At 46.1% G+C, this 13,646-nt stretch overlaps 1 protein-coding gene across 1 annotated transcript in view; it reads right to left on the bottom strand.

Moving 5' to 3' along the window:
• Positions 1 to 13,646, bottom strand: part of LOC144773228 (E3 SUMO-protein ligase RanBP2-like) — a 559,200-nt gene that overhangs the window by 408,320 nt on the left and 137,234 nt on the right. The window contains exons 8-9 of the mRNA XM_078658126.1: positions 13,530 to 13,620; positions 3,218 to 3,427 (exon numbers count right to left, since the gene is read on the bottom strand). Of these exons, the coding sequence (XP_078514252.1) occupies positions 3,218 to 3,427; positions 13,530 to 13,620 (301 nt within the window). The remainder of the gene's footprint in view (positions 1 to 3,217; positions 3,428 to 13,529; positions 13,621 to 13,646) is intronic.

Raw genomic sequence — 13,646 nt, 5'->3', positions numbered from 1 at the left:
GTCTATAGTAATGAACAGCCAGTACTTGCCTAGTTGGGAGCGTCTGGAAAGAGAAGGACGAAGCTTGCTGCTGAGGTGGCCCTAGAACCAAAATGCTCTTTTATACTTCTGAAAGATGTTGTATGGTTGATGCAAAGGTTGAGAGAGCTGGTGCCTCTGAAAGAGAACAGAGCAGGAGTATTCTCTGAATTTGTAGTACCGTATATGAAACTGGTGTGTTAAGGAGGCCAGATTCAAAGATCTAGGCATGGCAGGTCCATTATTACAACGTTCCAGAGTTGGCCTTTTCCCCAAAAAGAGAAACTCCATGTAAGAGCATGTTCATCTGGGTAGCCCGAACATCACCTGAAGAAATGGGCAGAATGCATCCAAGAATGGCGAAGCAGGAGCCCTAAGTCAAACCACAGAGTGCAATGATACTTCACCACAGTGGGGAATTTGTTTCAATACCTCTTACAAAGAACACAATCTTCAGTGAAATAATCTCGGAGTTGGTCAGGAATGAGTGTAACAGGCCCGAAAGTAAGTTGCCTCCGTAGACTACAGGCTTCCAGAGCACAAAACCACCTTCCCCCTCTTAGACTTCCCCCCCAATCCAGGAGAGAGGAAGGAATGTGAATTCTCGTTGGTAGAAGAGGCCTGGCCCACTAGGTTCTCTGGAAAGGGATGAGCAATCAAAAATGTTGGTCCTTAAGGAGTAGGATGATAGTGGAATGTAATCTGATGATTAACAGCTAACGCAGAAGCTGGCTTGTCCCACAAACAAAATAGGGCCCAGCAAGGCATTACTGAACAGAAACAAAGGTTGAGTTGCAGACAAGGATGGCTGGAGAATCTTACTGAGGAGATGAGCTTATTCTACTCAACAGGCAAAGACAATTCAAGGCTTTCCTGCCTTGTAAAGGACTGTTGTAAGTGAAGCAATTTCTTCTGTCAGAGGCCCCGCAGGTCAGTCTGAATCCACCTTCACAATAGTGTCCAGGCCATTGGCATTTTCGAGGGCCAGATAGTCGCCTCTATAAGTACTCCAGGGAAGAAGGAGGTGGCCCGCCTCACTACAGTGGTCATCCTCATGATAGAGAATATCTGACCACTGAATAGGATCAGAGTAAGTGTTACAGCAAACAAATGATGGACGGAATGCTGACAATACAAACATTCTCCCCCAGTCAAAAGATCTGGGTTAAATCCATCGTTCTTTTGCCCAACACGCCACCCCAGTTTGGACCCAGCCATATGCAAATCAGTCTTGATCCTGTGCCTCATGGGAACAGTCCAGACCGAACTGCCAGGCCAGGTCCTCCCTGAACCGGAAACAAGCATCCTGGGACCGGTTTCAAGGTATGTCACCCTTCTTCAGCCAGGCTAGTTTGAATCCAGTGGCACAGTGAGCAAGGGGCCCACGTCTGGGCATACCCATCCCACTTAGGGCGAAAAGTGTTACAGCAAACAAATGATGGACGGAATGCTGACAATGCAAACATTCTCCCCCAGTCAAAAGATCTGGGTTAAATCCATCGTTCTTTTGCCCACTACGCCACCCCTAAAAATGATAGATTTAGGCCCAGATCTCTGTACTGGGGTGAATATATGACATTGTTTTGCATTCTGTTCATCAACTGTTGTTTTTGCATTTTTCACCCAGAGTGGGACAGGTATGCCCAGACGTGGGTCCCGTGCTCTCCATGCCACTGGAATCAAGCTATCCTGGCTGAAGAGGGGTGAAACCCCGAAACCGGTCCTAGGATGCTTGTTTCCAGTCCAGGGAGGATCTGGATTGGCAGTTCGGGCTGGACTGTTCCCATGAGGCACAGGGTCAAGATTGATTTGCATATGGCTAGGTTTAAACTGGAATGGGATGGTGATCAAAAAAACAATGGATTTAGGCACAGATTTCTGTACTGGGGTGAATGTATGAAATTGTTCTGCATTCTGTCTATCAACTGCTGTTTTTGCATAGGATCAGAGTAAGAGCAAATATTTCACAGGTTTGCCACAGTACTCCCCACAGGTTATAGGCCTGTAAGACACTTCTTTCAACAACCAATGCGCCATGCGTTTGGACCTGAAAAGAATGATCTTCAGAAAATTCATAATATCTTGTAATGGATCCGAAGTTGGAACTGGCTATACTGGTGCAGCAACGACGAAGGTTTCTAGTCAATAAAATGATATGGTTTGTACTAAATCCAAGTCAAGGAGCACCAAAGCATGGCAGACCAGCAATTGGGATGGAACAACTAGTGGTTGTTGGAACAGGGGCCCCAAAAGCTTCTTGGCATCAACAGGTTAACTAGAGTGAGCCTGAGGGGAGTTCTGCATAAAGAATGTCAGCATCGTCGGGGGGCTGAGATAGGTCAGAAACACATTTCTCAACTTCCAGTTACAGTGATGGTACCAAGCATGAATCCGAGGGAATTTCCATTAAACACAGCTCCATGGCAGATGCTGGTGTCCAAAAGAGGAACAGCTTATGATGACTTACCCCCTAGAACAGGATTAACACTGTGAGCTTGTATGGTCCCCTGTACTCTGCTTTGTGATCACTTGGACTCCGAGGGACGGCACCACTAGGCTAGACCTCTATCCAATGCCTGGGCTCTAAAAGTATTTTGCTGCTCACGCCTTGATCAAACAAACAAAAGGTGATGGGAGGCGTGCTTGCAATTAGTCTAATCACTAGCATTCGTTCGGGGTAGCATTTCAACCCATCGTTCTTTAACTCAGCATGCCACCTCAATTTGCGCCCAGTCATATGCAAATCAGCTGTGACCCTGCTTGAATAGGAACGCAAACAACCCAACACCAATTTCGACCTGATTAGAGCTGGTCAGCTGGGTGTAGTTTGGTTCCAATATCACAGTGAGCACAAACCCCACATCTGAGCATACCCTTGCCACTTGGGGGGGGGGGGGGGGGGGGTATACCACACAAACAAAAGGTGATGGTAGGAATGCTTGCAATATGTCTAACAACTGGCAATCGCTCAAAGTAGCAGTTCAGACTGAACTGTTGCTATTGGAGAAGGATCAAGACTAATTTTCATATGGCTTGGTCCAAACTGAGGTGGCATGGTTTACCATGCGCTACTACACTTTATTTACATTTATGAAATGTTATGATGCTAATTTACTTATGACCTGCACCTACAGGGCACACAATATCAGGCTGACTGTATTTGATGGATCAGTATGCATTTATAAAATACAATTCTTACCATTGTCGTATCTTGCCAGCTCTGCAGTTTTGGGTTTGGTGCTATCAATATCACAGATGTCGTCAGATCCCAGGAAGGATTGTTCCATTGCCATTTTGTTCTCAAAGAAAACGTCAACCAAAACACTTCGTCCACTTTTGTTTGCAAAGGTTTCAACAACACCTTTCAAGAAGCCTTCCTTGTTAAGGCTTAGATTACACAGCATGTGTCCTATGGAACAAAACAATTGTTAGAGTTTCAGGCCTTAACTATTGCAACTTGTCCAATCCTAGTCAAATGAATACCAATTTAAAGAAAAAACAATCCTGACAATGTATTAATATGTCCTATATTAAGGCAAGCTGAGAAGAAAGGGCAAAATTCTTTCATATTGCATCAAAAGTATTTCACAGTCTTCAAACTAGCCTGCCTCCTATTCACCTGCGTCCAAGGCCACCTTCACCTCACAACTCCTTACAACACATATGAGTTTCAATAATTTACCCTTGTGGAACAATTTCAATGGAATGCCCACTCCTCTGACGTAAGAGTTATCACTTACATCAACACCCTCACAGCTACTTGCAAGCACCATGGCAGAAGAAACATGACTTGAAGATGGGAACATAAAGAATGGCAGATGGGCACACATCTAATTTTATTTCAATGGACAGCAAAGTTAGAACAATAAAGTGCAGAAACAGATGCAGTACATTCATTGGAGAGGACATGTTTGGAGATTTTTTTTATTTATTTTTTCTTATAAGGAACTGGGTTACAGGTGGTGCATATATATCAGAGTAGGGATAAAAGTAAAGATTGAAGGTTTGTAATATAGACATACAGGACATACAGAAAGCATAATAAAATGTAGAAGAAAGTGTAAAACCAGAATTGTGAAATGAAATAAATTGTGGTTGGAGTGTTAAGCCATTATTACGGAAGATGTACACTTGATGATAGGTTGCAAGTGAGTATCAGGAAGTAGCAGAACACATAGCTTGTGTTACGAATAAGGTGAAAGGATGCGAAAAACATTGAACGGACAGGGAACCACATTTTTAAGCTATGAAGTGAAGGTGTTTTTCCCCCCAGGTGTGCAACTGTTTTGGCAATTTTATAGGGGGCATTGCTTATGTGGATGTGAAATCTCTCATATATACTCAGTGAACTGAATGAACGTGAATTATTTAGACCGAATGTTTGTTAAGGGGAGTCTTTCGTTCAGTAAAACAGATAGCAATTTGGTCCATTTTTGGGGCGATCACATCAGTTTTTAAAGGCGTTTGTCAGAGCTTATTTCAGGGCGTTATTGGGATTAGTAGGGAGGAGGCGAAATTCAGTCTTTAAGGCATTTCAATTGTATCCAATTCATCCATTTTTTTTCATGATCCAGGCATGAATTTACTGTAAAAACAGATTCAGTTGGGTCAAGCTTGAGATATAACTGGGTATCACTGCATATTGGTGAAGAGAAATGCCAAGTCCTTTAACTCATTCTCTAGGTGTTTGATTAATATCAATAAGGACGGGTTCTACATAATTGCTGCTTGCTAAGCGCAAAAAGGAACAATTTACTTACCTTTGGTAACATCTTCATCTGGATACTCTATCTAACTGCAGATTCCTCCCTTTTAGAATATTACCCAGGTGTCAGCCCAGAATTCGGATGTTTCCACTGCAATGTTCCTGCACGCTACTCTGAGTCGCAGTGCAGCGCCAAACTCACTTTCTTAACCCCAGACAAGCAGAGTCACATAGAAACAACACCCTGACCGCCTATGTCTGTTTCCTGCTTGACTCTTTCTGCTGAGCACAGACAACTAGAGTTACAAATGTGCAGATCTCGAATTTGGGTTCTTTTTAGATGGTAAAATGAGGTCACTCCACAGAACAGGGAGGTGGAAGGGCATTGAAGATCCTGGGATTACACAAAGCACCCACCAGAAAGAGCGATACTGGAGGTCGGTAATTTGTTCTTCAGATGGACATTTCTAGCTGTAGATTCTTCACATTTAGGATAAGTACCAAAGCAGTACCCCATGTCCCCAAAGTAGAGGGCCTGTGGAGTGGACTCGCATCAAAATGGGCTGCTGAAAAACCAGTCCTCATGTCAGACCTGGCTGTCAAGGCAGTAGTGCTTCAAGAATGTGCACACCGACACCCAAGTCTCGGCCTTAAAGAGGTCAAGAACACTCACTTCATGTGCCAAAGCAGTAGTAGCAGCCTTGACCCAGGTGTAATGAGCCTTCAGTCTTGATGGGGTTTACGTGTGTGTTGGTTATTGAGCGAGTAGAAAATCTTAATGCAGAGGACTGTGACCGAGTCCTTTCCCGCACCGCCTTGCCTTTCTTTGCTCTGAAACATTCCACAAAGAGCTCAGCGTCCAACCAATGGTCTATGGTGTGATCTATATAAAAACTCAAAGTTCTCTCACCCTCCATGTGATGAAGTATCACTTTCAAGGGGATGAAACAAAGAACAAGGGGGAAAGTGAATCACCAACATGAAATGAAGTCACGATTTTCAGCAAAAAGGCTGCTTTGGTCCACAACACCAGCTTGTCTGAGAAAAGGGCATTGTACAGTGGCTGCACCACTAGAGCCTGAAGCAGTGCAATGAGAAATACTGTTTTGATGGTGAGAAGAAGTAGTGAGAAGCTATGTTTGGATTCAAAGAGGGTACACACAAGGAAAGTTAGTACCAAATTAAGACTGACATCACAACAGGTTTGGGAGGGAATATGGGTATCAAACCTTTAATAAAACGCATCACAACAGGTGATTTGAACAAAGACGGTTTGTCTGGTAAACAGAACTAGGCCGAAAGGGCAGGCAATTAACCTTCAAAAGCACCCACTGCCATATCTTGTTTGGTAAAAGACAAAACAATAATGCATCCAACCGTTTGGCTTGTAAGGGGTCAGAGTTGTGGACTCTAAACCAGGTCAAAAATTTGTCCCAGCACCCAGTCTAGCTGGACCTTATAGAAGGATGTGAGGATGACGTCCACAGTCTCAGGTTGCATAATCAAACACAGTCAACTGCTGCAGCTCAGTCTCCATGCATGGAGGTAAACATTGTGCAGGCTCAGGTACCGAACCTTGTTCTACTGGTGTGAAAGAAGATCCTCCTGCAGCATTATTGACGGGAGAACAAATGCTTATGTCCCGAAGTTCCAGGTACCACACTCTCATGGCCCAATCCGGGGCCATTAGGATGACTTGGGCCCGGATGTTCCTGATCATCTTCAGAACTGTGGGCAGGAGAGGAGTGGTAGAAAGACGTACAGGAGTCCTGTGTTCTACTCCAGCCTAAACAAATCTCCTAGAGAGTGTTCTTGAGAACTCCACTGCACACAATTCTTGACAATTTCATCAGGATCATAGCCTGAATGTTCTGGTTGCGTTACGGGGAGGAAAGGCACTGAACTGAAATCCGTCCAGGAGAGCTCCTGAAGGAAGAGGAGGAGCCAGATGAGACTTTGGCTCATTGATAAAGCACCACAAACATGTCAAAAGGTTTGCTATCATCTGGAGGTAGTCTACGCCTAAGTTTGGCAAGCCCACCTTCAACAGCCAGTCATCGGGATAGTGGGAAAGCAGAATCCTTAACCGCTGAAGATATGCGGCAACCACCGGCATCACTTTCGTGAACAGTAGAATAGTGCTGGTATGGCTGAAAATGAGCAAACCCAACTGAAAAAGCGACTAGCAGACCTTGGTTTGGGACTGTAGGGAGGGCACATGAAAGTATGCATCCTACAGGTCAAAGGCAGCCTTCCAGTCACCTGCATCCAGAACTTGGGTCAGTGAACAATTCGAATGTGTCCTTCCATAGGAAGGCATTCAGAGGGTGAAGATACAAAACAGGATGAAGACTTCCATCCTTCTTCGGCACAAGGAAACAGCAGGAATAACAGCTTGCCTTTACTTCAAAGGCCAGCACACTTGTGGAGCCTGCACCTATTGCATCAAGATGGATAGGTACTCCTTTGAAAGTCACTCTAATTTTGGAGGGCATTGAGGGTCGGAAAATAATGGTAGGGCTTAGCCCTGCTGGACAATCTGGAGGATCCATGTGAGAGATGTGATGGCCTGCCAACTTGGAAGAAAATGGCTAACGGTTCAGTACACTGGGTGGCTGTGAACCGCCAAAGGCAAGCTAAAGTGTCTTGGAGACTAATACGCAGGGAAGATGAGTGGAACGGTGTCCATGCTGACCAGCAGGATATCTTCTTCATCACTAGCCCTGGCTCGAAAGGACTGGGCTGACTGCTGTGTTGGGGAAGATGCTATACGACAGCCCTCTAGAGCAGTGCAGAAACTGCTGGGGATATTTTTAGTCAGGGGTGGAAAGACACAAGGAACGCACTCTGATTCTGCTTTCTTTAAGTGTTAAAGAACATAATCAGCTGCTTTGCCAAAGAGGTTGGACCCATCAAAAGGCATCTCCATTTGACACAGCTGTGCATCCCCTGAAAAGCCAGCAGATAGCATCCACCCGTGGCAGCACAGCACCACACAAGTGCTTCCCTCACGCCCCTAGCAGTCAGCAGTATTTAAGCCAGCCCTAATGACATTTTGCTGCATCCTGATTGACCTGAACGTTTTGAGCCAGAGGGCTGAAACTTCTCCGGGACTGCTGGCAAGATCTTGCTAGCCATGTCCAAAGGGGTGTGCGTATAGTAACCTAATATGCAGTCCGCACTGACAGACCTCAACAGCAAGCCGGAGGAGGAGGGGAACATCCACTTCACGAAAATTGAATCCTTTTTGACTCTGTCTTGAGGGGTCACCGGGAATCTATTAGGACTGGCTGCGCTGGTGAAAGCTTGGATCAAACAACTCTCAGCAGTGGGGTGCTCCGTAAGAAAAGTCCAGGTTGCCGGACACCAGTGTGGCCACCTGTTTGTTCACAGGTAGTCAAAGGCAAGGCTTAACCGAAGTCACTGCTTCATTAAATAGAGGTAGGGCTTCAGATCGGGCATTTGTCTCAACTTCAAATAAAGGCAGCTGTATCTCCAGGACTTCTGCTGCAGGTCGATTCACTACAGCAAATGATGAGCTCTTCTCCACTAGGGCCCAAGTAACAAAATCAACCCTGTGTCACTGGATGTACGCAGCCCACTGGCAACTTTTATGTCCATGCAGATATCATCATCATTGAGTGGGGGTAAATCATCACCATTGGGTTTATAAGAATTAGAGGCAAAAAGGTGATGAGGCCCTCGTGGAAGAGGAAGTGCTTTGGCTGAATACACGCATGCAGGGATCAGGTGCAGGTGCGCTGGAGTAGAGTCAAGATGTGACATCAGTTGGGGCTGAAGCAGATTGGGGCTCGAGGTCAGACACTGTAGTCGGTAGAGGCTTGAGCTCTGGGGCAGGTACCATGAGGATCGAGTTTGGTGGGGAGGGGGGACAGCGCAGGCCTTTGAGCAGCAATGGAAATCTGCATCAGAGTGAGTGCAGAACCCATAGCAGTTTCTAGGGGCACAAATGGCGCAGAGGGGAAACCACTAGTGGTAACCGGAGAAGAGGCCCATATGGATCCTTGGAGCCCCCACTAGAGGGAACTGGACGACTGCCAAAAGTATCCAGCATGATCTCCTTAAAGGCCTCGACCAGCTGTGGTGCTGCCGGTGGCCCAGGAAATTCAGAGTGCAACATGAACAGTTGAGGAATCAGCACTGCAATCAATTGATAACCTTGATGCAGTCCCAACTTTTCTTTGCATAGACAGAGGCGGGATGGGGTAGAGTCTTGCGTCGATTAAGGCTTAGCAGACAACTTCGACCGCGAAGAGGCACTGTCGTAGGATTGAATTCAAAAGTAGGAAAGAGTCAGAACTCTCAACCTGAAGTGGAACTTATGTAGCTTCTTTCAGTAACACAGTTACGCTTCACAATCCTGGTAACCCTGTGGGTGCCTGAGAGCACAGTCGTCACACGACTTGAAGTCATGCCACAAACTCAAACAGAGGCACACCTTGTGCGGGTCAGTCACTGACATCTGTTTCCGATAGTCATAGTCAAAATACAGGTTGAACCCTGTAGTCTTCAGTGGGGACATTGTTCCCTTGTACAGTGGAAAAGGTTTCAGATGGAATTTGTCAACCAGTGAAAAAAGTAAGCAGAGTGTTGGATCCAGGTATGTAAGCGTGGAAAAAAAACAATTGATGTCCATGCACAGGGAAGGCTCTTATATGCAACTCCACTCAATCACTTCCAGAGTAGCACTCTATGCCACTACTTAGTGACTGTAGGAAGCTGCCTCTGTATATACTACACCAAAGTGAGGTAAAGTGTGCACAGAGTCTAGTGGAACCCAAAAGGTAGGCAGAGGTAAAGTAGATAGTACCTCACTCTCTATTTGTGGTAGTGTGGTCGATCAGTAAGGCCTTATCAGAGGACAGTGTTAAGCATTTGTTGTACACAGTCAGCAAATGAATTCATACACTCAAAGACTGAACTTCAGACCAATTGTTTTTGTATAAAAATATTCTTTTTAGTTATTTTATTTTCTAGAACCAAGCAAGCCTGGCAAGGGTAAGCAATAAATACTTCACAGTAGTAATGTAGCTGTAACACAGTTTGAATTACAATTGTATCTGCACTTTGTTTGATTACAGTATTGTTACTGAAAATGCAATGCTTTGGAAATAAAGTACATATACTTTGTATTGTTTTTTTTAGTAAAATGACCAGTAAATTACTTTAAGAATTACTTTTTGTGGGAGTTGGTATTCTGGGGTTAGACTCAGGGATCCCCCAGGGTCACAGATGCACTCTTGTTACACCCTCAGCGGCACTAGGGCGGCCGGGTACAGAGTGCTGAGGCACAATGTTATACAATGGGGGGAAAGGGGGCCTACGGTTGGTGGCTGCTGACAAGCAGGCCATTGGGTTGTGGGAGCAAAGCTCCTGGACTTAAGCTCAGGGCAAATGGGGGTTCAAGCCAGCACAAAAGGTGCACCCTCAGCAGCACTGCAGCGGCAGGTGCAGGGAGCTGTTTTGGCGTTGGGCGCCCTGTAGCTTTCAATGGGGAGTCTCCGGTTTGCAGACACACTGCAGGCTCAGGGACGAAGGTCTTCTGGGTGCGACCACCACTTGGAGAGGTAAGATAGAATGCTGTGGGTTGGTTAGGCACTGTTGGTTGAGCCACCCAAGGCCATGGGGTGTCGGGTGCAAGAGTGCCTTTTAGAGTCGGATCTTCTTACCAGCTCCTGGTCACGGCTGGGGGACCTTCCGGTTTGAGGCTGCAGGCTTCGGCTTGAGGCAGGTCAGGGATCGCCGGATCTCTGGTCAGGATAGCCGGGGAGACCTCCTCTTGGTGTTGAGCCACTCGAACTCGGGCTGCCGGCATCAGGTGCAGACCTGCGAATCCTTGCGGAGCTAGAGACTGATGAACAAATCCGGTGTTCATGGGAGACAGAGTCGTTGGGATGGAAGGCAGGCAGGTCCTCCTGGTTTCTTGAGGATGTGTGCTGCAGGACACACCGGGAATTCACTGGAGCAGATTCAAGGTGGAGACAGGCCGGTAGGGCTGGGGCCAAGTAAGTGGGCGTCCTCCTCTTGTTAGCTACGGCATGGCTGTTCGGTCCTTCTTTTTTTCTTCTGTTTTTTTGTCTGCCTTCTTGGTTCAGGGCTGCCCCGTAAATACTGTATTTAGGGGGCATTTTAGGGATCTAGAGGTCAGCAGCCAATGGGCTACTGACCTTAGGGTGACTACACCCTTGGTGTGCTTACCCCACGTGGAGGAGTGAGAACAATCCCTAATCCTAATTGGGGAGTGCCTGCCATCTGCAAGATGGTAGGCACTGAAGAGTGGGTGTCACCTTGCCTCCCCCACCTGAGGGGTGGGGTTGGCAGAGGTGGGCACACCGATGGGGTTGGCTAGTTGTTCCCGCCAGTCTTCCCACTGAAAAGGAGAGGAAACAGGAAGGGGGCCTGCTCCTGATAGCAGGAGTTGCTGGTGGTCACATTACAAAGGCTGCAAGGCCTTTGAAGCTCCCCTGCCACAGATGGCTCTCCCTGGCCTGGGAGAGGTGTGAACACCTCACCCAGAAAAGGCTTGGTTTGTGGGCTCAGGGAGCGAAGGCTCCCACCCTAGGTCTCGTGGTGGCAGGCTGGTGTGTACCAGTCAGGAAACCCACCAGAGCCTGGTCGTTTTTCAGGAGGCATCTCTAAGATGCCCTCTGAGTGCATTTTTCATTAAAACCCACACTGGCATCAGTGTGGGTTTAATGTGCTGAGAAGATTGAGATCAAACTCCTCAGTTTTCAGTGCAGCCATTATGGTACAGTGGAGTTCGTAATGATAAACTCCCAGCACCATATACTCTTAATGAAAGCACTGCACTTACAATGTCTTTAGACACTTTAGGGGTACAGGGCTCATGCACCTGTACCCCCACCACTGGTATAGTGCACCCAGCTAGAGGGTTGACTGATCTATGCCAGAGAAGTGGGTTGTAGGCATGGCACACAGGGATGTGTGCCAGGTCGACTCTTCACTTTGTTCTGCACCAAAACACGCAGCCTGCAAGTGCAGTGTTTGGGTGTAATGGTACAGCGCCTCTAAGAGTGGCACAATAAGTGCTGCAGTCCTTAGAGGCCTTCCCTGGCCACAGTGCCCTAGGCACCTATGGTACCTTTTACAAGGGACTGCCATGTGGCCAGAGAGGTGCCAATTGGGGGTGCAAGGTACAGTTTTGGGGAAAGAACACAGGCCCTAGGAACCTGATTGTCAGGGACCCAGGGCACATAAACTCAAAGTGAATCAGTAGTCTGGCAAAAAGTGTGTGTGTGTGGGGGGGGGGGGGGGGTGCCTGGGGAGTATTCTAAAGAAAGAGGACTCTGTGGTTAGAAGTATCCATCAGAAGCGATGGAAGTGGCGTTTGCCCCCATGGCTGTTAATTTTCAGAGACCACCATTAGTGATTCAAAGAGCAGTGCACCACAATCTGAGGACTCTGCCGACTCACGTATGTCTACATTTCTAGACCCTGAGTGCTTGCCTCATAGTCAGTTAGTATGCCAAGAAGAAGGAACCGGTCACACCAATCTGACCACCCTTAGTGACTATTTGCCATAGTGGGCTATAATCAGGTGGGTGCAGATACTGGAGTCCTCAAAGTGATGTTATTAGCCACCTACCGACTTTGCACAGCGTCTAGCAATGGGACACAAACCGAAAGCGTCTGCCAGAGATAATTGTTTTAACAAGGTGCAATGGTGAAGTAATACCGTTTTCTTTTCCAAACTGTGCATAAGATTATTATTTCTTTCTACTGGAATTATCTAACCAATATAAAACATGGCATTATTTGCTGAAAACAAAAAACTATTTTTTTCTTTTTTATTGCAAGTATGGAGTTTTGACAAATACCAAAAGCAAAGGGATATGGTCCAAGAAGGATATTCTAATTTAACTTGTTGAGTAGGTTCGGAAAGGTATGTACTGAACCGTTTGAATACAGTCTTATCAATGTCAATCATGTTTTAAAGAGTGTTCAATAGTATTTTATATTCCACACCACAGAATGCTGGCATTAGATCTAGTAGGATAATAATCTTCATGTTAACCTTCAAAAGGATTCGGTCATTAGCACTGAAGGGGCATTTTCAGTGCACAGCCAGGACTAAAACCAGGCTGGTGACTAGAGTGGCAGGGAGGTGACCAATGAATTCATTCTCAAGCGGCCGCCTGGGAATAAAAACGCATCTTGGCTTACTCAAAAGTGCAGAAGAAAACTCTACTTGGAGTGCTGCGAATGATGTAAAGTGTTCAGCAGGAATTATGGAGTAAGGTATGATGGTTTTATGTCCAAGAACACCACAGCCTCCTAGTTTGCCTGAGCAGACCTGACAGAGTATGGGTTAACTGGTCGATGAAATTAAATCTGTAAGTGGTTGAAAGTCGCGGTGATATATATATGTTTTGCTTACCTTATATATACACTTACATTGCCGAAAAGGAGGGGAAACAGGAAGGGGGTCTGCTCCTTATTTTGCCTTGTAAAGGCATGCATGGTAAAGGTCTGTGCGGTAAAGGCACAAGTTCGTAATGCATGCTAATGTCATACAGCCTATGAGACCGAGATAAATCTTGAACAGCTGCTTACAAAATATTTCTGAGCCTCTTTCAAAACCTTTTCCGTCCTCCTGAAACAAAGACACTTTGTAAATTGTCAACACTTTTATTGCAAGGCAACACCTTCAGAAACCTGGAATTGTTATCTTAAATTGCGTGTACAGCAGTTCCTAAAACTTTGGTTAGCCGCGGTCTCGTGAAAGGCATCAAACTACATTGTGAAAATCAACACTTAGTTTTACCTGACTGGCTTAGACGATCACACGCTAGCATTTCCAACAAATCTTGCTCATTTTCCGAACCTTTTATAGATTTCATTTTTGGTTTTGGGACCTAATATAGAGATCAAAAGTTAGAAT

This window comes from Lissotriton helveticus, chromosome 8, assembly GCF_964261635.1.
Source record: "Lissotriton helveticus chromosome 8, aLisHel1.1, whole genome shotgun sequence".
In the NCBI taxonomy this organism is placed as follows: Eukaryota; Metazoa; Chordata; class Amphibia; order Caudata; family Salamandridae; genus Lissotriton; species Lissotriton helveticus.
Note: the sequence above shows the minus strand (reverse complement) of the source record. Positions and strands in the feature narration are given on the sequence as shown.